This window comes from Oncorhynchus mykiss, chromosome 28 (assembly GCF_013265735.2).
Source record: "Oncorhynchus mykiss isolate Arlee chromosome 28, USDA_OmykA_1.1, whole genome shotgun sequence".
NCBI classification, from domain to species: domain Eukaryota; kingdom Metazoa; phylum Chordata; class Actinopteri; order Salmoniformes; family Salmonidae; genus Oncorhynchus; species Oncorhynchus mykiss.
In genome coordinates this window covers 35,789,510-35,813,709 of record NC_048592.1, presented here as the reverse complement: position 1 = coordinate 35,813,709, position 24,200 = coordinate 35,789,510, and the positions used below count along the sequence as shown (strand labels likewise).

At 41.6% G+C, this 24,200-nt stretch overlaps 1 protein-coding gene across 3 annotated transcripts in view; it reads left to right on the top strand.

Annotated features, from left to right (window-relative positions):
* The first annotated feature begins 262 nt into the window (after positions 1–262).
* tfr1a (transferrin receptor 1a) overlaps positions 263–24,200 on the top strand; it is a 31,299-nt gene continuing 7,361 nt past the window's right edge. The window contains exons 1-17 of one of the 3 annotated variants that reach the window (XM_021590050.2): positions 263–318; positions 8,354–8,403; positions 10,958–11,192; positions 11,772–11,961; positions 12,704–12,929; positions 13,264–13,386; positions 13,652–13,744; positions 14,444–14,583; positions 14,757–14,908; positions 15,245–15,364; positions 17,897–17,982; positions 21,491–21,554; positions 21,706–21,773; positions 21,875–21,942; positions 22,132–22,219; positions 22,936–23,163; positions 23,440–23,598. In XM_021590050.2, coding sequence (XP_021445725.2) covers positions 8,371–8,403; positions 10,958–11,192; positions 11,772–11,961; positions 12,704–12,929; positions 13,264–13,386; positions 13,652–13,744; positions 14,444–14,583; positions 14,757–14,908; positions 15,245–15,364; positions 17,897–17,982; positions 21,491–21,554; positions 21,706–21,773; positions 21,875–21,942; positions 22,132–22,219; positions 22,936–23,163; positions 23,440–23,598 — 2,073 coding nt within the window. In that variant the 5' untranslated portion in view covers positions 263–318; positions 8,354–8,370. Of the gene's footprint in view, positions 319–564; positions 721–1,637; positions 1,661–8,353; positions 8,404–10,957; positions 11,193–11,771; positions 11,962–12,703; positions 12,930–13,263; positions 13,387–13,651; positions 13,745–14,443; positions 14,584–14,756; positions 14,909–15,244; positions 15,365–17,896; positions 17,983–21,490; positions 21,555–21,705; positions 21,774–21,874; positions 21,943–22,131; positions 22,220–22,935; positions 23,164–23,439; positions 23,599–24,200 lie in introns of those variants that run through there. The other 2 variants (XM_021590049.2, XM_021590052.2) reach the window with 2 other exon arrangements.

The window sequence follows — 24,200 nt, the reverse complement described above, 5'->3', positions numbered from 1 at the left end:
TTTTTATTTTGAGCAACCTGCATATAGTTACATCGCATTCAAACCAATTCATATTTAGGATAAATCCTATATGTTCAGAGATTATCTGTTTATTGACGGAATGGTATATGAAAATGTTACAATGAATTGTTGGTTGTTCATGGTGTGCAGCCTAGACTATGATGCCGCCAGCCAGTCGTTCATTGGCAAACTCCTGCGCAAAGCGTGAAAGTCGTCACACTGAAAAGCGAAGATACACTTGATTTAGCACGCTAAACAGGCAGTTTTCTCTTTTGGAACCAACCACTAATGCGAAGTGAAGTCCACCGAGCGCGCCGGGTGAGCAAAATCAACTGCGACCACGATTCTACATTTCTGTGTACATGTCAATATATTTAATCCTCACTAATGTTGTGCAAACACCCAATGTCATGTGAATGTGTCAAATTAAACGGTCAAAACACATAGGCCTAGAAACCATTGCCGACGTTGCTTTCTCAAGAGCGCAAACCTAGAAGTTCTATACTAGAACACATGGCAAGGCCAGCGCTCCTCGGCTAAGAGGAGACGTGCGACAGGAAGTGACGTTTTCATCTATTAGAACTCGATTTTTTTTTCTATCCATAAAGAGCATGCTCAAGGTTGCTTGCGCCAGTGAAGGAAAAAAATATAGTGAACGTTCAAAGAAACCTCGGGTCGAGGGAGCATACAATACCAGACGATTGGCACAATCGAAGAGCGGTAAGGGTGTGATTAGATTCGTATCATAATAAATGTAGCTTTTAAAAAGCCGAAATAGTCCATAATATCCATAATACAATGGATTGACTACCATGAATGGCCATGATGACAGTAATGTTAACGTAAAGCGTCATATTATTGGCGTCCTTGATTTTAGAGAGCATATGGATATATTAGGCTATATATAACCAAATATGTTTTACTGCCAGCATGTCATAATGACTATTTTTGCCTATCTTTTTATGTAGGCTAGTTGGCAGGTGTCAATGGTTGATTGGATCATGATTGTAGCTCTGAGTCTTATTGAAATCTAGGCTACAATGTAGCCCTTGACCACGACTCTCATCAGTTAATTCCATTACACATTTAAGAATGCTCAGTCTGAATATTTAAACATCGCTTGCAGTATGGGTTTGGAAACCGTATCCTTTATATTAGCTAGAAATAATTTTCAAAAAACAAAAGGTTAAATTGATATACACATTTTTTATAGGGTTGGTGTTCCCACATCTTTCAAATTTACAGCACACCGCGTGTATTTACGGAAGACCGTGACCACCTGTGCTAATTATCTAAGGTGCTTTGAACACCTGTGTGAAACGGAAGTCCGCCCAGAAACGTGTTGTCACTGAAAAATACTATCGGCTGCAACTGTGATACACCCTTTTTAAAACGGGGTACATTAAGTGTATTTTTTTTTTTTGCATTTTGTGGAATTATATTAACGTGATATGAAAGTAAAGGGCTTTGTTTCTATATCCGTATAGCTTCACGTTTTTAGATGGAGTATGTTGGTTGTTTTGTCTACCTCAGAAAATAACAGTCATTTGGACTATAAGGAGAAATCGTAGGCTCTGTAAGAGTACATTTTGGGCATTCTGTATGGGAGGTTTGTCATGTTCGGTTGAGTCGCGTGCTCTGTAGCTACTCTCAGCACATGGTGAGTAGCCTATTTTCACGAGGTATGCACACACTTGGTTGACCTGGACTCCTCGCTACCTAGATATATCGTAGTAAAATTAACCTCGAGTAGGGTTCTTAAATGGGATTGAAGTTAGTAACGTTAGCATTTAAAAAACAAATAATAATCTCGTAATGATAGTTCATCTGCATGGGTAAACCTTCGCGCCCCACAGCCTAATATCTCATTCTCTATCAGCAAGATCGTGTGAAACAGACATTGTGTTTTATATAATCGATTTCTTCCTGGTCATAGAAGCTAAAAGGCCCTGTTAAGCTATAGCCAGGTACAGTAGACTATCTAAACAAATCCAGCTTTTCAACGCTAGTGTGCGTGTAGAAGTCCAACAAAATTCTTAATTATCTCAACGCAAATCATGTCGAGCAATTATTTTGCATTGAAATAGGCTATGAATGAACCTCGGTTTGCAAATAAATACACAATGCCAATGTGTGCAGAACATTTGACCCAGAATGCTACATTTCTATTTAAAACCATAACGTAGGCTACATTGAAGCCGAAACTGCATCAGGGAACTTGACAAGCTCAAGTAGCCTACTGCGCATGCCTGCCCTTGACAAGTCCCAGTCACTCCCGGGCGTCTCTATCCTATAATGACCTTGGTGATTTCTTGAATGTCTAAACAAAGGTATTGTTATTCACAACCTTTGACACACTTTGCAACTTAACTATGCACAGCACACATGTTATCATCTCTATGCTGTGTGTGTCAGTCAATTATATTCTAGAAGTCTCTACTTTGTATGTAATGTCCTTATTCATCCAGGTCGTTGATCTCCGTGTAGAAAATCTCCACAATATTCTAATTGACAACAGACCCCCAGTGTGTTTGACGTTCACCTCACGGCTGTGGTTGAATGGGTGGCAGGTAGGTAGGTAGACTAGTGTTTAAGGACGTTGGGCCAGTAACAGATTGGTTTCTGTTTCGAATATCTGCTTAACCCTAATTGCTCCTGTAAGTTGCTCTGGATAAGAACATCTGCTAATTGACGTAAATGTAATGAATATTCAGTTTTTTGTGTTGACAATATTGGTTAGCCTTTTCATATTCAACACAGTAATCTCAGACTGAATGTGTATGGAGATGCCTCTGTATGGCTCTGTAGCCTGTTCTCCTGGCTGATTCTCATGAACAACTGGGAACTTTTCCCAATGTGACTCTCACATGATCGGCTACTGCACAATGAAGCAGAAGATATGACTCCCCTCACACTCCCCCCACCTTCCTTCTCACTCCTTATAACAAGGATTAGTGGGCAACAATCCAGATGTCAGCAGCTTATAGAATCAGGATTGGCCATGTTCGGTTTGATGAATGAAGCTTTCATGTAATTGTTGTGTGGGTTTGCGCTAGAATTCTGGACTCTGGTCTCTTTGGCGCTCCAGGCTTGCTCTTTTTGTGTTCATAGCAGGTCTGTTTCTTGGGCAAAAGTTTGAGTTAAAAGCACTAGTCTATACTTTGTAGGATCTGGTTGAATGAATGACATCTGTCATCAGAGTGAAAAATATTGTAATTTCCCTGAACCTACCAAAGTTTGCAGTTGTCACACCTTTTACATTCGGAAAACCTGAATTTTTAATTTTATTTAGATTCCTTTTCAGAACTGAAATAGTTTCAGGAATCTTTACTTGCTCCTCTTCACTTTAATAGGTGCTGTCCATTCTGACTAAAGGTTTCCTATATAACCATTGTGACGAGTCGAAGAACCTTTGCTATACGTCTGCCTATGTGAGTGGTCGAAGAGCTTTAGCCAAGGGCAATGATATAGGCTAGGATCTGTTACTTTGTTTAGGCTACATATTCAACCAGAAAGCTTAGGCCTCATACTGTGGCATGTAAGCGTCTAATCCTGTTGTGTTCATTCACAACATGTTGCCAGTTCTTAAGACTAAAATAACTTCCCATGGCTGTTTGCAGTCAACTCGCAGCTTACGGAGTCAGTCTCCTATATCTGCATTTGTCATGAAATTAATGGTTATAGCATGTTTACAACACTGTAACATCGTCAGCTTTATGGATAAATGCTGTTCCATAGAAATGCATTGTGGTCAACCCGTGGGCTAGTTACAGTAGAAGGCCTTAACTCAGTCACGCTCGTAAAGCTGGGATAAATGGCTGTGTTTCTGGACTGTTTATGAACTTAAGGTTACCCGGGTTCTTCTGGGAGATGTGTTGGAAAGCCCTACCGTGAGTGTCTGCTTGACAATGGGAAAAGAGAAGAGCTATTAGGCTGTTAGAAAAAGCGGGTGAAGATGTGTCTGTTTTTCAAGGAAGAACTTGATACGCAAGGCGTTAGCCTTGAATTGATGTAACCATGCCCCCCCCCCTGGGCCCAGTGTAGCAGTTTGTCTGGGAACCAAGGGTGAATTTACGGTTCCCATGGTGATAGCACATGCTTTATCTGTCTTACACACTTTGAAGGCTTTGCAGGTAGAGGCCTACACTCTAGAACAGGGATGGGGCGGGGGGGAACTCCAGTCCTCAGGGGCTCGAGAGGTTTCGCACTTTGTCTTCATCCCTAGCAAATACAGCTGATTTTTAAACTAATTGCCCCCGAGCTGTGCAGCGGTCTAAGGCACTGCGTCTCTGTGCTTGAGGCGTCACTGCAGACATCCTGGTTCGATATCCAGGCTGTATCACAACCGGGCAGGTGATTGGGAGTCATATTTGGCCCAGTGTCGTCCAGATTTGGCCGGTGTAGACCGTCATTAAAAATATGAATATGTTCTTTAACTGACTTGCCTAGTTAAATAAATAAAATGTGCATTCTAAACTCAAGATCATGGTTAATTGGTTATTGGCGTCAAAGTCTTCAGGCAGTTGTCACCAGCTGGCAGATGCTGTGTGGTTAAGGCTACCCACGTGATGTGATCCTTATGAATTATTTGTCGAACAGCAGCCAAGCATCGATCATCAATGTCACCAGAATAACACCCTCGATATTTATTGGAAGCTCATCATCGAGTGGTTTCACCACCCTGTGAAGTTCATCATTTATTTAATCTGTAGCCTAATAAACTGCATGATTTCCTGAGTTGTCGTTGGAGGACCACACCACATAATCGCGTGACTCCAGGTTTACATCGATATAATTGTTATTATATCAATATTTGTGCGTAAAGGGGTTTCCGCCACCTTTTCTCGCATTTATTAATTTGACTGACACAAAAAGATCCCACCTTGGCTAGTGTATTTTTTTGTTTGTTTTTTGTCGACATTTGGAAAGTTTACCGACACAATTTGTTTCCATCAGGCCTGTTGTGACCTTTTTTTATTTATCCGACATGTACTTTACTCACTTAAAAACAAAAGTTGGATGGAAACCTGGTTATTGTATGTGACTGTGTGTTTGTAGTCACACTTTTCATCTCTTAACCAATTCTGCAAGACCTACAGATAAGTTTTTAACCCTACCAAGGCTGGGTATGTTTGGCACGTAGGCTTAAATCTTTGATGGTTTACCTTTCAGATGGTGTGATTTTAATGAGAGAACCACTTGACCAACAGTCTTTTCTCAACATATTCCACTGCAAGCCGAGGGGTTGAAGTTACAGCCTACATTATGATATGCCAGCAAGAGGTTACAGCCTACATTATGATATGCCAGCAAGAGGTTACAGCCTACATTATGATATGCCAGCAAGAGGTTACAGCCTACATTATGATATGCCAGCAAGAGGTTACAGCCTACATTATGATATGCCAGCAAGAGGTTACAGCCTACATTATGATATGCCAGCAAGAGGTTACAGCCTACATTATGATATGCCAGCAAGAGGTTACAGCCTACATTATGATATGCCAGCAAGAGGTTACAGCCTACATTATGATATGCCAGCAAGAGGTTACAGCCTACATTATGATATGCCAGCAAGAGGTTACAGCCTACATTATGATATGCCAGCAAGAGGTTACAGCCTACATTATGATATGCCAGCAAGAGGTTACAGCCTACATTATGATATGCCAGCAAGAGGTTACAGCCTACATTATGATATGTGGATATGAAGTTTGCTAGTTTACAAAAGGACCGGTCATAATAATAATAATACATTGAATTTATAATGCATTTTTCATTGAAAAACAATCTCCGTACTACAGTTAGTGTATTAAAATAAATGTAGAAAGGACAGAGCTAGACAGGGCAACTGACACGAAGTACACAGCGGACGCTACCAAGGAACACAAGGAATAGTGCTACAGTATCTCCTCTGTTTCTGTGACCTTTACTGTAAGTCTTGCTAAGTCAGCCTTTACTAGCCGTAGCCAAAAAATATGCTGAGGAAGACACGGCTAGGCCATGCCAGACAGACTTAGCCTAACTGAAATGAGCTTATATCTGCTAACCTAATGTAGTGTTAAGATCATAGGCCTATATTTTATTTTATTGTTTAGTTAGGCTAGGATTGGAGGTTGCTAAGTAGGGCAGGCCTGTCTCCTGGCATTTGCCCACGGTTCCGCTGTCACGCCATGTCCTTTCTGGAATCTCACCCCATTGGGGCTGAACATGTCGCAAGAGGTCATTCGGGGCTCATTGTCCGGACAGCCGTCACTGTTCTGCCCGGTTAGCCTTACTACAGTAATCATTGTGGCAACTTTCTACTGAGGTGACTTTACCAAAACAAGGACTGACTGTCTGCTGATTCATTCAGTCCCTAACACAATCCTAGGGTTGATTAGTCTTCTTTTTACACTAGATGGGTCATAAGAGAGCTGTTTAGGTGGTTGAAATACTGGGAGAAAAGGTTGCCGAGCAGTTATTTAGAGTAGCCGTGTTCAGTCTGATCATGTCCTGCGTGGCTCAGTTGGTAGGAGCGTGGTGATTGCAACGCCAGGTGTGTGGGTTCGATTCCCATTGGGGAACAGTGTGAAAAAGAATGTAAATCTATGTGCTCACTTAACTGTAAGTCGCTGTGGATAAATGAGTGAAATGTAAATGAGGGCTCTGCTCACTTGCCTCCAATCTTTTTTGTGATTGGTTCAGGAGCATTGAGATAATATTGATGCTTGGTGTGATGGGGGGGAAAAGAGGTGAATGAGGTTCATTTAGGTAGGTTCATGCTGATTGGGAACACAGTTAGCTAGGCATTTGGTAAGACCTGAACAACATGTGGATTGTTCAGAAAGATTGGGCATGGTTTGAAAGTTTTTTTTTTTTTTTTTTAGTATCTAGGCCTAGATCCTCCCTTGTCAGAGATGCATTGTTTTGAATGGTAATACGTGAAACATTGGTTATGAATTACTGCTTGTCTTTCTCAGTAAAGGAGAAGTGTGTTATGAGGAATTGCTATCATGACTGCGGTAACTCTGTGGTCAAAACAGCTGTTAGGAGGGTTCGATAAACTTGACTTAGCATGTTGGCTGGATGCTCTGTTTCCTTTCCTGAAAGTGGTTTACTTACTTAACATGTCAAAACCCAACTTACCGTAAATAGACGGTTATCTCTGCACTTTGTTCTTTATTCAGTGCGCTAACTTAGTCAGACTGCCCTATTGTCAAATATAGAGGAGGTGGTTGTTATTCATAGGTATTTAAAAGATAAATAAAAAATAGATGCGATGGGGATCGTGATGTATCATTGTTAACTGAATAATGAATGGCCCGTCTAGTGGCCTGAAGTTGATAACCTCTCAGTGATGTAGGCCATCACAGCTGTGGCAATGATTTAGAAGAGCTTTCGATTTCTTTGCCCATTATTTATTTATATATATATATATATATATATATATATATATATATATATATATATATATATATATATATATATATATATATATATATATATATATATATATATATATATATACTTTACACTTTACAATGAATGTATTTAATTTGGATTAAGTTCCGATATTAATTTGAGCCATTAGGCCTAGTAGTTGTATATCACCCTAAGCAAAGCAATTATTGTGGGACTTTGTCGCCACCTACTGCTCTAAACTTGAATACTATATGGTAACTTCAATGGGACAAAATAATGGATTATTTTATGAATTCATTTAGGCTAATTACAACAATTTACAATTAGGCCAGCATTACATTAATGTTACCAGTAGTGTACAGTACAAGATCACTTATAGTCTGTCCAGTCAAATAAGCAATGGGGTCTGCATTAATGACTTAATAACAGCACATTATCGAAAATGTTTAAAACAGCCTATTCCTTATTCAGAACAGTTGCTCATCATGGGTGCTACTTGACAGCCAGGAAATTATATGGTAGTCTTGTGTTTCTGGTCTCAGGACTCCATTCACACAGAGACATTGCTTTCTTTGGCGAATCCATAAAATCACGTGGGAAGTTTGTGTTTTTGTAATCATGTTATTTTCCTTCCCCCTCGACTTCACGTGGAGCCAGTGTGATTGTGGCCGGTTCACGCCCTCAACAGTGCTCTTTAGTGCCTGGGAACAGCGCAATCCTTCAGGGCAACACCGTAGGAAGCCTGGTGGATGTTCAGAGAAGTTGTGGGACTTTTCTTCTTTGGTTTCTCCCCACTAGCCAGAAAGAAACTGTTCATGAATACACAAATAAGAAGTGAAAACCTGGGGCTTTCGGACGTGTAGTATTTTCCTTCTATTTCCTTCTATTTCCTTCTATTCTAGCATGGATCCTGTTCCACACTCAAATTGTTTTTTTTTGTTCCCTCTAGACTTCTGAGAAGCTACCATGGACCACGCAAGGTCGACAATATCCAAAATTGTAAGTACTAGACTTTAAAGAAATTACCCTAGCATTTACTAAACGATTTGTCTCATTATCCTGTCTAAAAAGGGTTGCAAAATCAAAAGCATTCCTCCTTTTGAATGTCTTTTTTAAATGGTTGCTTTTAGTTTCAGTTGACTGATACTTGCACCACAATTTTCTAAAATGTTAGTGAAATGAGTACACGTCACACACTTGCAAATTGTAAAGTGAGACTCTAAAGTGATTCCCGAAGCAAAGGTATAGTGCTGCTACCTCGCATTCCAACCAAGGTGCATGAATAAAGGAGCCAACTGGAAATGTGAAGAATGGTGCTAATCTATTGATATTTTTTTGTCCTTTATTTAACTAGGCAAGTCAGTTAAGAACAAATTCTTATTTTCAATGACGGCCTAGGAACAGTGGGTTAACTGCCTTGTTCAGGGGCAGAATGACAGATTTGTACCTTGTCAGCTCGGGGATATGAACTTGCAACCTTTCGGTTACTAGTCCAACGCTCTAACCACTAGGCTACCCTGATGAAGGCTACAAGTCAAAAAGAGCATTGGTTTTTATTAAGGCAATGAAACAAATGTTATTATGCCAAAAAAATCTGTTTCAGTAAGCTGGTCTAGAGGAGTGTTTTATACTGATTTGACTCCAATAAAATTGTAACACAATAGCTGTGTTTACACAGGCAGCCCAATTCAGATCTTTTGTCTGATTTTTAGGCACAAGCTCTGCTCTGATTGGTCACCGCCTTACTTAATTTGCACACACTGTATACAGATTTTTCTATTGTGTTATTGACTGTACTTTTGTTTATCCCATGTGTAACTCACTGGATGTAGTCTATCACAGTGCCATCCGTTTTGTCACCCGAGCCCCATATACCACCCACCACTGCGACCTGTATGCTCTCGTTCGCTGGCCCTCACTACATATTCGCTGCCAAACCCACTGGCACCAGGTCATCTATAAGTCTTTGCTAGCTAAAGCTCCGCCTTATCTCAGCTCACTGGTCACCATAGCAACATCCACCCGTAGCACGCGTTCCAGCAGGTATATTTCACTGGTCATCCCCAAAGCCAACACCTACTTTGGCCGCCTTTCCTTCCAGTTCTCTGCTGCCAATGACTGGAACGAACTGCAAAAATCCCTGAAGTTGGAGACTTATAACTCCCTCACTAACTTTAAGCGTCAGAGCGGCTTACTCTCTGCAGCTGTACACAGCCCATCTGTAAATAGCCCATCCATCTACCTACTTCATCCCCATATTTGTTTTTGTTTTTCTGCTCTTTTGCACACCAGTATTTCTACTTGCACATCCTCATCTGCATATCTATCACTCCAGTGTAATTTGCTCAATTGTAATTACTTTGCCACTATTGGCCTATTTATTGCCTTACCTCCTTACTTCATTTGCACACACTGTATACAGATTTTTCTATTGTTATTGACAGTACGTTTGTTTATCCCATGTGTAACTCCTGTTTTTGTCGCACTGCTTTGCTTTATCTTGACCATGTCGCAGTTGTAAATGAGAACTTGTTCTCAACTGGCCTACCTGGTTAAATAAAGGTGATTTAAAAAAAATAATAATAATAATTATATATACATTTTTTGGGACAGAATATCAGAATTAGGCTGCCTGAGTAAACAGTAAACAAAGCCAATGTGTTTAAGTGGCACACATTATGCAAATGAGTTTCAACAACCTCTGACAAGTTGATGTATTGACACAGACGTACTATATTACTGCACTATAGTATAACGTGACATAGTACCAGCCTAGTAAGACTATACATTAGGGCTGGGAATTGCCAGGGACTGGACGATACGATATTATCATGATACTTAGTGCCGATTCGAAATGTATTGCGATTCGATACTGTGATATTATCACGATACTTAGGGCCGAGTCGATATGTATTGCGATTTGATACTGTGATATTATCACGATACTTAGGGTCGAGTCGATATGTATTGCGATTCGATACTGTGATATTATCACGATACTTAGGGCCGAGTCGATATGTATTGCGATTCGATACTGTGATATCATCACGATACTTAGGGCCGAGTCGATATGTATTGCGATTCGATTTTTCCAAACACATTGCTCACGATATCGCTGCAGAGGGATCAGTCATGGAAATAAAAGTGCTGAAAACAAATTGGCTCACTATTTAAAAAAGACAAGGAAGGAAAAATAGAGTTTTTGTTGCAGGTACAGATGACGAAGTCAAATAATATTGCGATATATCGGCCAATAATAAGATCCTTTTTTTTTTAGGGCTGTCAAACAATTCAAAATAATCAATCGCATTACATTCTGTAGTTAATCTCGATTGAATCACTTTTTATTTGCTCAAATTTGGTGCCAAATAAAGATTGTTCCATTAAATAATATACATCTGTATATAGGCATGTAGGGAGTGAAACACAAGGTCATCTGTATAAGAATGTTCAAAATGTCTTCATTTTGGCTGAATAAAACACACACTAAATCACATGGCATGTGAGGATTTTAACAGCTCTCCTTCCTTCATCAATCTCCGTCTCCACACAGTTCAATGGAGAGCCTCGCTCATACACGCGCTTCAACCTGACGCAGAACATGGAGGGTGAGAACAGCCAGGTGGAGATGAAGCTGTCGTCCGACATGGACGAGGAGGTGGGCGGCAATGGCGTGGGGGAGGACCACAACCATGCCAAGGAACCCTATGTGGTACACAGGCCGGCCGGGCGCACGCCCAAGAGCGTCTGCTTCATGGTGGCCACCGTACTCCTCATCTTCATCATCAGTAAGAACAGACATTTAAAAAATTGACAATTGCATGCTGGTGCCTCAGTCACTGTTAGTCACGTATTGGTCATATGCTGTATCAGTAAAAGTCACAATCTCTGTATTAAAGTACACGTTGAAGGATGGTTGGTTTCTTCACTCTCCAAGTAGTCTATTGGCCAGGAGAAACTCTAATTCATTTTTCGGGTTTCTTTAAAAGCCACTATGAAATTCTGCTAACTTTAGCCACAGATAGCTAAAACTCAGTGCAAGTTGCCACTATCACTTCCACTGTCGTATGATTTATGGCTGAAACACTGTTCAGATAAACTGATGACCAGATTAAGGGCCCGTTTTCCAGACAAAGATTAAGCCTAGTCTTGGACAAAAAATATAAGAATCCTCCATCGAAAGCTTAAAAAAAATAATATATATATATATATATCATTTTCGTCTGGGGTAAACCGGCCCGTCTGGGGTAAACCGTCTCTTGGTCTGGTTCCTGCCCGGATGGTTTTGTATAGCTGCTGCTGACAGTGGTTTCAGCGGTTATTTTACAATTGACACTCTTCCCCTTTTTTTCTGTTTTCTCTCTCAGGCTATCTGATTGGCTACCTGTCCCATCGGAAGAAAGAGTTGGCTCCTCCCAGCTGCTCTAGGTCCACCTTTGAAGAATCCATTACCCAGGGTTCCGTTAAGATGGAGGCGGACCCTGTCATGGACTGGAATGACGTGAAGAGACTGCTGGATGAGAAGATGAGTGCCTCCAGCTTCGAGAGCGCCTTCAGGTGACTGCACTAGTAGCCCAGTGGGGTGAACATTAAAGGGTTACTTCACGATTTTGGCAATGCATCTCTTTATCTACCTCCCCAGAGTCGGATGAATTTGTGGATTCTGGGGAGGTAGATAAAGAGATTCATTGCAAAAAATCCCAAAGTATCCCTTTTAAGCTTGTCTGCTCTCATTTTTCAACTTTATATTGGAAATAGCACTACAATGTTATACTACTACCAGTTATGTTGTGACAGTATGGCGGCTGCATACGAAGCCTGAACAGTTTCTACCCCCAAGCCATAAGACTGTTAACCAATGGCTATCCCGACTATTTAACTATCTGCGTTGACCCTTATTGTACTGAACTCTTGACTCGTATAAGCTGCCATTACTGTTTATCTATCCTGTCGCCTGGTCACTTCATCCCTTCCTATATGTACATGCAGTATCTACCTCAATTACCTTGTACCCCTGCACATCCACTCTGAACTTGGCTATAGACACTGGGTACCAGTAATCGTTACTCATTGTGTATTCTTTGTTATTATTTTTCTTTCTACATTGTTGGGAAGGGCCCGTAAATAAGCGTTTCACTGTTAGTTTACATCTGTTAACAAAGCATGTGACCAATAACATTTGAAGTCGTGATAATTGTCTGCATAATGATTGGCACATCATTGGGATAAAGGAAGTATATTTTATATTTCTCTCCCCTTCCCTTTCTCCCCCCCTTCTCTCTCTCTGTCACTCTCTCAGTGAGTTTGCTAGTGAAAGCCATCAGGCAGGCTCTGCTGGAGACACTGTGCTGGCCAAGAAGGTGCTGGGAAGATTCAAAGACTATGGCATGTATACGTGGACAGACGAGCACTATGTCAAGCTTGTGGATCCCCCTGCATCTGGCTCCAACATGGTGACCTTCAAAGGGTCTGACCTTGGAACACTGAGGGGATATCTGGCCTACAGCAAAACTGGAACAGCAAAGGTAATCATTGAAAAAAAATAGTGTTTTTTGTTTCATTTTTATTTTACATTGAAATTAACAAATTTGCAGCATTTCAGTTGATTTCAAGCTTGACAATAGAGCTTTTATACTCTGATTGTAATAAAATAATTTACATATTGTATACTATAAAATACTACATGAGTTATCACATTAGTCATTCAGTTTATTTTTCAAGCGCTTAGCTAATTGTGCTAAGTACACCTTGCATACCCCTAGTATTCTTCCATAATAGTACCTCCATATTTATGAATTAATTGTTGCAGAGTAATTTGAGCTGAAGACCGGTTTCAATTTCTATTTTTGTTTTTCACAGGGCGCAGTACTTTACGGCAACTACGGCCAGATGGACGACCTGAGGAAACTGCAGGATAAGAACATTGCCTTGGACGGGAGGGTCCTTCTGGTCAGATCTGGAAAAATAAGCTTTGCTGAGAAGGTGAGGGAATTTGCACAAGAAGAAACAAAAACATACTTCCTTGAGATATTTCATAAGCATACGGCTGAATTTTTAATAAGGTCATTGATCTCTCTTCATTTGGAGGTTTAGTGTCAGTGTGACGAGTCTAGTTTGTATTGGTAAATCTATTGGAGCCTATATGGACTTGATTGAATAACACAAGGTGACGTGTCATTGCTAAGCGTAAAAGGGTTCTGTTCTCGTGCTTTTCCATTCCATGCTTCCTCCTTTCTTCGTTGCGTAGGTGGCCAACGCAGCCAAGCTGAATGCCTCTGCTGTTCTCATCTACCCTGCTGACGACAGAAGGATCGGAGGTTCCACTCAGCTCTTTGGCCATGTGAGTGAGGCAGACATTTTCCTCTATGAAATGTACTTATGATTTGCTTTCCCAGCCATTACTGAAGTTAACTGGACACACACATATATTGTTGGGTATATCTGCACTATCTACTACTTATGGGCTCCCGAGTGGCGCACTGCATCTCAGTGCTTGAGGCGTCACTACAGACACCCTGGTTCAAATACAGGCTGTATCACAACCGGCCGTGATTGGGAGTCCCATAGGGCGGCCTACAATTGGCCCAGCGTTGTCCGGGTTTGGCCGGTGTAGGCCGTCATTGTAAATAAGAATTTGTTCTTAACTGACTTGCCTAGTTAAATGTAAAAAAAATACATTTAAGGTTACATTTAAAGATACAGTAGTGTATTGTGTACCTCTTGTTGCCTCATCTTATTCTGTTCCACTTTGTAACCTGATGACAACTCTCACTATATTCTAGCCAGGGCAGTGCACCTTCTTGTTCTAGCCCTGCACCAACACACCTGGGGTGTATTCACTAGGAACCAAAATGGGAAGGAACCTACTTGAATTTTTTTCAGCAGAAGCTAGTTTTTTTTTTGGACTAATGATTACACCCCAGATCGAACTTATCAAGGGTTTGGCAATAAGTTGAATTGGATATGTTAGTGCAGGGCCAAATCGGAACACAAAGGTCAGGGCTCACCCTGTCATGTGTCTCTGTTTCTCCATATCCAGGTCCATCTTGGCTCTGGCGACCCTTACACCCCCGGGTTCCCCTCCTTCAACCATACCCAGTTTCCCCCTGTCCAGTCCTCAGGCCTCCCCAGCATCCTGGCCCAGACCATCACAGTCGACATGGCCACCACTATCACGAGGTAGGTTTCCATCAACTGATCGTAGTGTAGTAGAAGTTGGGCCTTACACACAGATCTAGGAACATCATACCATTCCTATCCTAACCATGACCATTTTTAAGGGTTAAAACTGTGAAACTGACCTTAGATCAGTGCCTAACATTTTCCCACCAAATCTTTGTCTGGAAACTCAGGGAAATGGAAGGGAAAAGCGCCCCTACAGGTTGGGGAGGGGTAGGAAAACTGGGAGATAATGACGATATGGTCACGGTGGAGGTCAACAACGTCCTGGCTGAGAAGTTGATCGTCAACGTGTTTGGAGTCATCAAAGGCTTTGTGGACCCAGGTATGATTGACCTAAGGCCCTGTGGAAAGAAACATGAGTCCCTAGTATTGTGTAGTTCTTAGGTAATTTGACGGTAGCTTTGGGGTCAGTTTCATTTCAACTGTAGGCAAGTCAGTAGATTTAATTGAAATTCAATGTGTGAATTGATGCATAGTCCAGATCTGAAAGAATTAACCATTTTCATTTCATGTACATCATTTCCATTAAGGGAAATTAAATGGGATTGACCCTAATTTGAGAGGCTATCTGTGAGCGGCTAACTGCTATCTAATAGATCAACTGTCTTAATCCTTTACACAATTTAAATATGCTGTGTCTCTGCCTTCCTTGCTGTAGATCGTTTTGTGGTTATGGGTGCTCAGAGGGATGCCTGGGGTCCAGGCTTCGCCAGCTCCACAGTGGGCACCAGTGTGTTGGTGGAGTTGGCCCGCACCATCTCAGACATGGTGAAAAATGGTGGGTGATAGATGACAAGCCAGACCATAAATGCCATAGAATAGACAGAATGGATACAGGTCTCTAAGCGCTTTAGAGTGTTGGACCAGTAACCAAAAGGACACTGGTTTGAATCCCCACAGCGACGAGGTGAAATTGTTCCCTTGAGCCAAGAACTTAACCCGAATTGCTCCTTTTTAAGTCGCTCTGGATAAAAGCGTCTGCTAAATGACTCAAATGTACATTTATAGACAGAATGGATATACAGTGTAGGTCTCTACTGTAGTGCCTTGAGCTTTCAATCAATTCTCATGTGTTCATGTAGTGTCTGGGGTTAATTCTAACGTAATCCACAAATCTCAAGGAGCATTGTTGTCAATGAAGTCATATTTTAAGTGACCGTGGGTTTCTGTTCACATTACTGGAGAAGACTTATAGATTTAAAAAGGGTCATGTAGATAAATCCTAGTCAGAATCACCATTTTATTTACCAAGTACATTTACATGTACCGGGAATTTGACCTGGTGAAGTGGTCCTGACATCGTCTTACAATAAATACACAGACAGAAGAATGTACACACGCACACACACACACACACACAGTGCCTTCAGAAAGCATTCAGACCCCTGGACTTTTCCCCCACATTTTGTTACAAAATTATTCTAAAATGGATTAAATACAAATTAAAATCCTCAGCAGTCGACACGCAATTCCCCATAATGACATCGCAGTACCCCATAATGACATCGCAGTACCCCATAATGACATCGCAGTACCCCATAATGACATCGCAGTACCCCATAATGACATCGCAGTACCCCATAATGACATCGCAGTACCCCATAATGACATCGCATAATGACATCGCAGTACCCCATAATGAAATCGCAATACCCCATAATGACATCGCAGTACCCCATAATGAAATCGCAGTACCCCATAATGAAATCGCAGTACCCCATAATGACATCGCAGTACCCCATAATGAAATCGCAATACCCCATAATGACATCGCAGTACCCCATAATGACAAAGTGAAAACAGGTTGTTAAATGTTTGCTAATTAATAAAAAATTAAACATAATACTGATTTACAAAAGTATTCAGACCCTTTGCTATGAGACTTGAAATTGAGCTCAGGTGCATCCTTTTTCCATTGACCATCCTTGATGTTTCTTCAACTTGATTGGAGTCCACCTGTGGTACACTCAATTGATTGGACATGATTTGGAAAGTCACACACACCTATGTAAGTTCCCACAGTCGAAGGAATTGTCCGTAGAGCTCCAAGAAAGGATTGTGTCGAGGCACAGATATGGGGAATGGTACCAACAAATGTCTGCAGCATTTGAAGGTCCCCAAGAACACAGTGGCCTCCATCATTCTTAAATGGAAGAAGTTTGGAAACCCTAAGACTCAAACTGAGCAATCATGGGAGAGGGGCCTTGGTGAGGTGACCAAGAATCCGAGGGTCACTCTGACAGAGCTCTAGAGTTGCTTGGTGGAAATGGGAGAACCTTCCAGAAGGACAACCATTTCTGTAGCACTCCACCAATCAGGCCTTTATGGTAGAGTGGCCAGAAGGAAGCTACTCCTCAGTAAAAGACACATGAGAACACGCTTGGAGTTTGCCTAAAGACTCTCAGACCATGAGAAACAAGATTCCTGAATGCCAAGCATCACGTCTGGCGGAAACCTGGCACCATCCCTACGGTGAAGCATGGTGGTGGCAGCAATATGCTGTGGGGGTGTTTTTCAGTGGGACTGGGAGACTAGTCAGGATCGAGGCAAAGATGAACGGAGCAAAGTACAGAGATCCTTGATGAAAACCTGCTCAGGACCTCAGACTGGGGCGACGATCCACCTTCTACCTTCCAACAGGACAACGATCCCTAAGCATACAGCCAAGACAACACAGGACTGGTTTCAGGACAAGTCTCTGAATGTCAATTAATGGCCCAGCCAGAGCCCGGACTTGAACCCGATCTAACATCTCTGGAGAGACCTGAAAATGGCTGTGTAGCAACGCTCCCCATCCAACCTGATGGCGCTTGAGAGGATCTGCAGAGAAATGGGGAAACTCCCCAAATATAGGTGTGCCAAGCTCGTAGCGTCATACCCAAGAAGACTCAAGGCTGTAATTTCTGCAAAAGGTGCTTCAACAAAGTACTGAGCAAAGAGGCTGAATACTTATGTAAATGTGATTATTATAATTGTTTTTTTTAAATAAGTAAGCAAAAAAAAATGTAGCATGTTTTTGCTTTGTCATTATGGGGTATTGTGTGTAGATTGATTAAATAGTTTTTCCCCCTCATCAATTTTAGAATAAGGCTGTAACGTAACAAAATGTGGAAAAAAGTAGAGGGATCTGAATACTTTCCGAATGCACTGTATTCTACATGCATGACTTACAGTACAGATATAGTGGGGGAAAAATGGAACGATTACACAATACAAAATAAACATTTCCCCATAGCCTGTAAGGAGGCAACCAACTGTGAATGATGGCGATAATGATGTTCGTCCTGTCTTTTTTTCCCCCCTCTGACAGATGGCTTCAAGCCCAGGAGGAGCATCGTTTTTGCCAGCTGGAGTGCTGGAGAGTATGGGAGTGTTGGCGCCACCGAGTGGTTGGAGGTAAGAACGGCACTTGATGCCAATTCAAACCTTAGAACAATTGTTTTTTACTTGAGTATGTGTCTCAACCAATGATTTATATACAGTGCCTTTAGATAGTATTTACTTTTTATTTTATTTACTTTTCCCACATTGTTGTGTTACAGCCTGAATTTAAAATGTATTAAATTGATATTTGTCACAATACTCCATAATGTCAAAGTTGAATTAGGTTTTTAGATTATTATTATTTTAGTAAAACATTTTTTTTTTACAAATGAATAAAAAGATTAAATGTTAAGTATCCAATCCCTTTTTATGGCAAGCCTAAAGTTCAGGAGTAAACATTATTTTTATTTTTTTTACAAGGCACATAATAAGTTACAATAATAGAGTTTAACATCATTTTTTTTAATGACTACCTCATCTCTGTAACCCACACATACGATCTGTAAGGTCCTTCAGTCTAGCAGTTCATTTCAAACTCAGGAAAGGAAGCCTGTACATAATAAACATATTAATCCTTTTTGCAACAAGGCAGTAAAGTAATACTGCAAAATCTTTTTGTCCTGAATACAAAGTGTTATGTTTGGGGCAAATCCAATCCAACACATTACTGAGTACCACTCTTCATATTTTCATGCATGGTGGTGGCTGCATCATGCTATGGTTATGCTTGTAATTGTTAAGGACTGGGGAGTTTTTCAGGATAATAAAGAAAAATGGAATGGCACTTAACACAGGCAAAATCCTAGAGGAAAATCTGGTTGTCTGCTTTCCACCTGACACTGAGAGATGAATTCACCTTTCAGCAGGACAATAATCTACTACACAAGGCCAAATCTACACTGGAGTTGCTTACCGTGAAGACGGTGAATGTTCCTGAGTGGCCTAGTTACAGTTTAGACTTAAATCAACTTGAAAATCTATGGCAAGACCTGAAAATGGTTGTCTAGCAATGATCAACTCATTTGACAGAGCTTGAAGAAATTTGAAAAGAATAGTGGGCAAATATTGTACAATCCAGGTGTACAAAGCTCTTAGACTTATCCAGAAAGACTCACAGCTGTAATCACTGCCAAAGGGGATATAACATGTATTGCCTCGGGTGCGTCTACTTATGTAAATAAGATATATATATATATATATATATATACACACATACACACACACACACACACACACACACACACACACATCTCAGCAAAGAAAGAAACGTCCTCTCACTGTCAACTGCGTTTATTTTTAGCAAGCTTAACGTGTAAATATTTTTCTCACCCATCTACACACATCCCATAATGACAATATGAAAACGAGAAGAAGAAAAAAACAGTAAAAAAAAAAAGAAACAGACTTTTTTCAGGACCCGGTCTTTCAAAGATCATTTGTAGAAATCCAAACAACTTCACAGATCTTCATTGTAAAGGGTTTAAACACTTGCTTCCCATGCTTGTTCAATGAACCATAAACCATTAATGAAAATGCACCTGTGGAATGGTCATTAAGACACTAACAGCTTAGATGGTAGGCAATTAAGGTCCCAGTTAGGAAAACTTAGGACACTAAAGAGGCCTTTCTACTGACTCAAACACAGAAAGAAAGATGCCCAGGGTCCCTGCTCATCTGCGTGAATGTGCCTTAGGCATGCTGCAAGGAGGCATGAGGACTGTGGCCAGGGAAATAAATTGTAATGTCCGTACTGTGAGACGCCTAATACAGGGAGACAGGACGGACTGCTGATCGTCCTCGCAGTGGCAGACCACGTGTAACACCTGCACAGGATCGGTACATCCGAACATCACACCTGCGGGACAGGTACAGGATGGCAGCAACAACTGCCCGAGTTACACCAGGAACGCACAATCCCTCCATCAGTGCTCAGACTGTCCGCAATAGGCTGAGAGAGGCTGGAATGAGGGCTTGTAGGCTTGTTGTAAGGCAGGTCCTCACCAGACATCACCGGCAACAACGTCACCTATGGACACAAACCCACAGTCGCTGGACCAGACAGGACTGGCGAAAAGTGCTCTTCACTGACGAGTCGCGGTTTTGTCTCACCAGGGGTGATGGTCAGATTTGTGTTTATCGTCGAAGAAATGAGTGTTACAACGAGGCCTGTTCTCTGGAGTGGGATCGATTTGGAGGTGGAGGGTCCGTCATGGTCTGGAGCGGTGCGTCATCGAACTGAGCTTGTTGTCATTGCAGGCCATCTCAACGCTGTGTTACAGGGAAGACATCCTCCTCCCTCATGTGGTACCCTTCCTGCAGGCTCATCCTGACATGACCTGACATGACAATGCCATACTGCTCATCTGTGTGTGAATTCCTGCAAGACAGGAATGTCAGTGTTCTACCATGGCCAGCGAAGAGCCCGGATCTCAAACCCATTGAGCACGTCTGGGACCTATTGGATCGAAGGGTGAGGGCTAAGGCCATTCCAGGAACTTGCAGGTGCCTTGGTGGAAGAGTGGAGTAACATCTCACAGCAAGAACTGGCAAATCTGGTGCCGTCCATGAGAAGGAGATGCACTGCAGTACTTAATGCAGTTGGTGGCAACACCAGATACTGAGTGCTACTTTTGATTTTGACCCCCCCCCCCCCCCTTCTTTGTTCAGGGACACATTCAAGTTCTGTGGAACTTGTTCAGTTTATGTCTCAGTTGTTGAATCTTATGTTCATACAAATATTGAAAAAGGTATTAAATATTCATGAGGTATTAAATATTCATGAGGTATGAAATATTTTAAGCCAGCTATAACACCTGCTTATTGATAATGTGCCTCCCACCTACAATACAATTTACGGAAGCCTAGTATTTTAAAAAAAAATAATTATATATATATATATATATATCTCTCTCTCTCTGAGGAAAAGTGGTTAAAGGCATATACTCGTTGACGCCAAATACAACAATGTTGACTACACAACTTAAATGTTTTTATTTTTATTGTTGCTATCACTCATTACTGTAGCCTATGCTATTTAAACTGTAGTATCAATCCACAATGGACTAGGACAAGAATATTCTGTGCCCCCAGCTGAATTGCACTTGATAATGCAGACTGACAATAACCTACTGAACTGAAGACCAACAAATTGTAGTATTAAGCCATGGAACGCCTTGATTGGTCAGGTCGGACCGAGTGTCATCAAAACCCAGCCCTTTCGCGCCACTGCTAACTATTTGCGCTCATAACGGCTGTGAAAATAACTAAAACATTTTGGATTGACTTAATAGCGCTACCGTCAGCGCTTAGATTTACCATTTGCGTTAGTTAAAATAGAGCCCGTAATGTTAATGTCCCTCCTACAACAACAAAAATACTTTAAATTCATGTATTTTTTTCCCCCTAAGAAACATTTTAATTGAAATGCTGTAGAATTCCATTTATTCCCATAGAAACGGCTCCTTCTAGGAAATGCCAATATGGCTGACCGGTGGTTTCAAAGCCTCTCATTGGCCAATACATGGCATCAGTAATCCAGGGTTTATATACCTAATTGGTCTCAACTCATTTCTGTTTTCAGGGTTATTTGTCTTCTCTGAACATGAAAGCCTTCTCTTACATCAACCTGGATGGAGTTGTAACAGGCATGTATAGTGTATTTGATTTCTGTACACCGACTGCGTTGTTTGGGTCGGTGCCAATGACAGTTTACAGTTGCAAAGGTTATACATTGAAAACCTAAAGTAATAAGGTGAAATGGTTTCCTCTTGAATTGTACAATGTCTCTCTCCCCAGGTTTCCCAACATTCAAAGCCTCGGCCAGCCCTTTAATGAACACACTCATCCAGAGAACGCTGCGGGAGGTTAGTTTCACGTAGCAGCAGATCATCTGACAGGATTTCTCGTTTCGTTACGAAGCCGTGTCCTTGAGATGTTTTGAAACCTGTGCTGCTCTTCTCTACAGGTGAACACTCTCAGTGACTCCGGTACACTCTACTCTGCAGTCTCCGGGCTCAACTGGGAGGCAGCAGTGTAAGTGGGACTTGGTGGCATTTGGGAAGATCATAACAGTGTGTGGCTCAACGTGTCAAACGTTTTATTGTAAAGCAGATCCCACATTGAAGTTAATTGAATCGCTTATAGAATTAGGGAACATTTTTCACCGCCATATTTGTATGATTGTGTAGTCCATGTTTTTTTGTGTTATTTATGTTTTAACAGCATGGAGCCTCTGAGGCTAAATGATCCCGTTTATCCCTTCATCACCTTCTCCGGCATCCCATCGGTCTCATTCCGTTTCACCACAGAGGTCAGTTTGTGAAAAGTGCCTTTACAAGGCCCACATAATGGTCTCAGCAGTACATCACGATACACATAGAAATAGTCATTTTTAGAACCCTTGTACTCAACTGGCAGACCGCGGTATGGAAGCGGACCCACAACAGGGTCAATATGGGCCGGGACCCTGGTATCATAAACGGACGAATGTGTTGAATTGCAGGCCATTTAACTTTAAAACGGCAACATTTTCAGTCTGTCAGGAACAGGGGTGTGAACAGTTTACATGGGTTGCAAGGTGGGTGGGTGGGGTTTTACTACTCTGATGAATGACAATATCCAGCCGGACCTTTCGCCATCTAGGACATTTGTGTAACCAGACCTTCTCAAATAGTACTTGCGTACCCCTGTTTTAGAAGGTCCTCCTCAGACCTGGAGAATCAGGTCCTGTCAGGGAAGCTTTCCAAATCCTCTGATCCAAGATGGCCCCTGGGAACCACAACAATTAGGTCCTTGATCCCATTCCTGTCAGATTCCACTGTTCGTTCCATCAGGCTTTGCATTTAAAAATATCTGGTGTAATATGACCGATAACTCTCTCTTTGTATGACAATATAACAAATGTTTTTGCTACTACCTCTCGTTATTTTATGACCCAGTTTTCCCTCCACATTTTGAGTAATAACAGTCATTGTTTAGCATTCGGTTTCTACCTGTAATTGTTGACATTCTTTACTCTTTAATCAGGGTGAGGAATACCCATACCTCGGGACACTGGATGATACACGCGAAAAGCTGTATGGTGCCACGTCCAACCAGGTAGCCAAGCTGGCGGTGTCCGCAGGGCAGTTTGCCGGGAGAATAGCCCTGCGGCTGGTCCACGACCACCTGCTGCACCTGGATGTGGAGAAATACACCCGCCAGATCCGCACCCATGTGTTCGCCATTAACTCCAAGATCAAAAAAGTGCAGAGTGTAAGTCGAGTCCGATCTGCTTAATTTCAGCGCTGTGCAGAGTTGCTCAGCGAGTGGGGAAAAGGACATGTTCACTGTCTGGTAATGTTAACTTGATGGCAGAATTATAATTTTAAGTTTAGTTTTCCTGTCTTGTTTTCCTTTCTCCATGTCTACCCGTCTAGGATTTTGTTTTGTGCGTTGTTTAATCTGTCTCAAATTGACCTCTATTTGATCCCGGTGCTTGTTTTGCCTATGTTCTCATTTCTCCTTTGATCTTAATTTTGTTCTCTCCAGATGCATCCCCAGCTGTTGCCTAAGTCGCTGTCTGTCCAGTGGCTGATGTCTGCGACGGGCTCCTACAGCCGAGCCGCCAGTAGCCTGGCCACTGAAATCGATAATAGTAACCTGGAGGACGCAGAGCTGTGCCGGAACATCAACGACCGCATCATGAGTGTGCGTGCCTTTAAGTGTTGCCGTTTGAGATTATGTTGTTGTTGTTGGAATTGGACTGCGTACGGCAGGGTTACGGTGCCTTCATGGGGTGTGAACACTTTCTGACTTTTTTTCCCACATGTTGTTACAAAGTGGGATTAAAATGGATTGGGTATTTTTTTTGAGCAGCAGTACAGAAGCATCGCTAGCCCGGCACATTAGACGGCACATTCCTCACTCTCCAGATGCGCAACTAAATTAGCTTGTTTTCTTCTACTTAAAAAAAAAAGTGTGTGATTTAAGCATTGAAATGGACGCAGAACATCAAATTTAGTTGTTTCTCTTTTGAACAATTTGACATTTTGAAAAAAAATATATAAACATAATTTGGGAAAATATAAAATTGAATTTTGGGAGGGCCCACCTTAGTTCTTTATTAACAATTATTTCACCAGGTTTACTGAAAGAAACCAGTGCACTACTGTATCGTGTAAGGACCTGGGGAAGAGTTTCAGAGGAGAAAAGCTAAAAGAAAAGTGTTTACATTTTATTTTAAAGTCGCTCTCTAGAAAAGGTTTAGACCCCTGCTGTAACACAACAAATGTGGGGGGGGGGGGGGAATC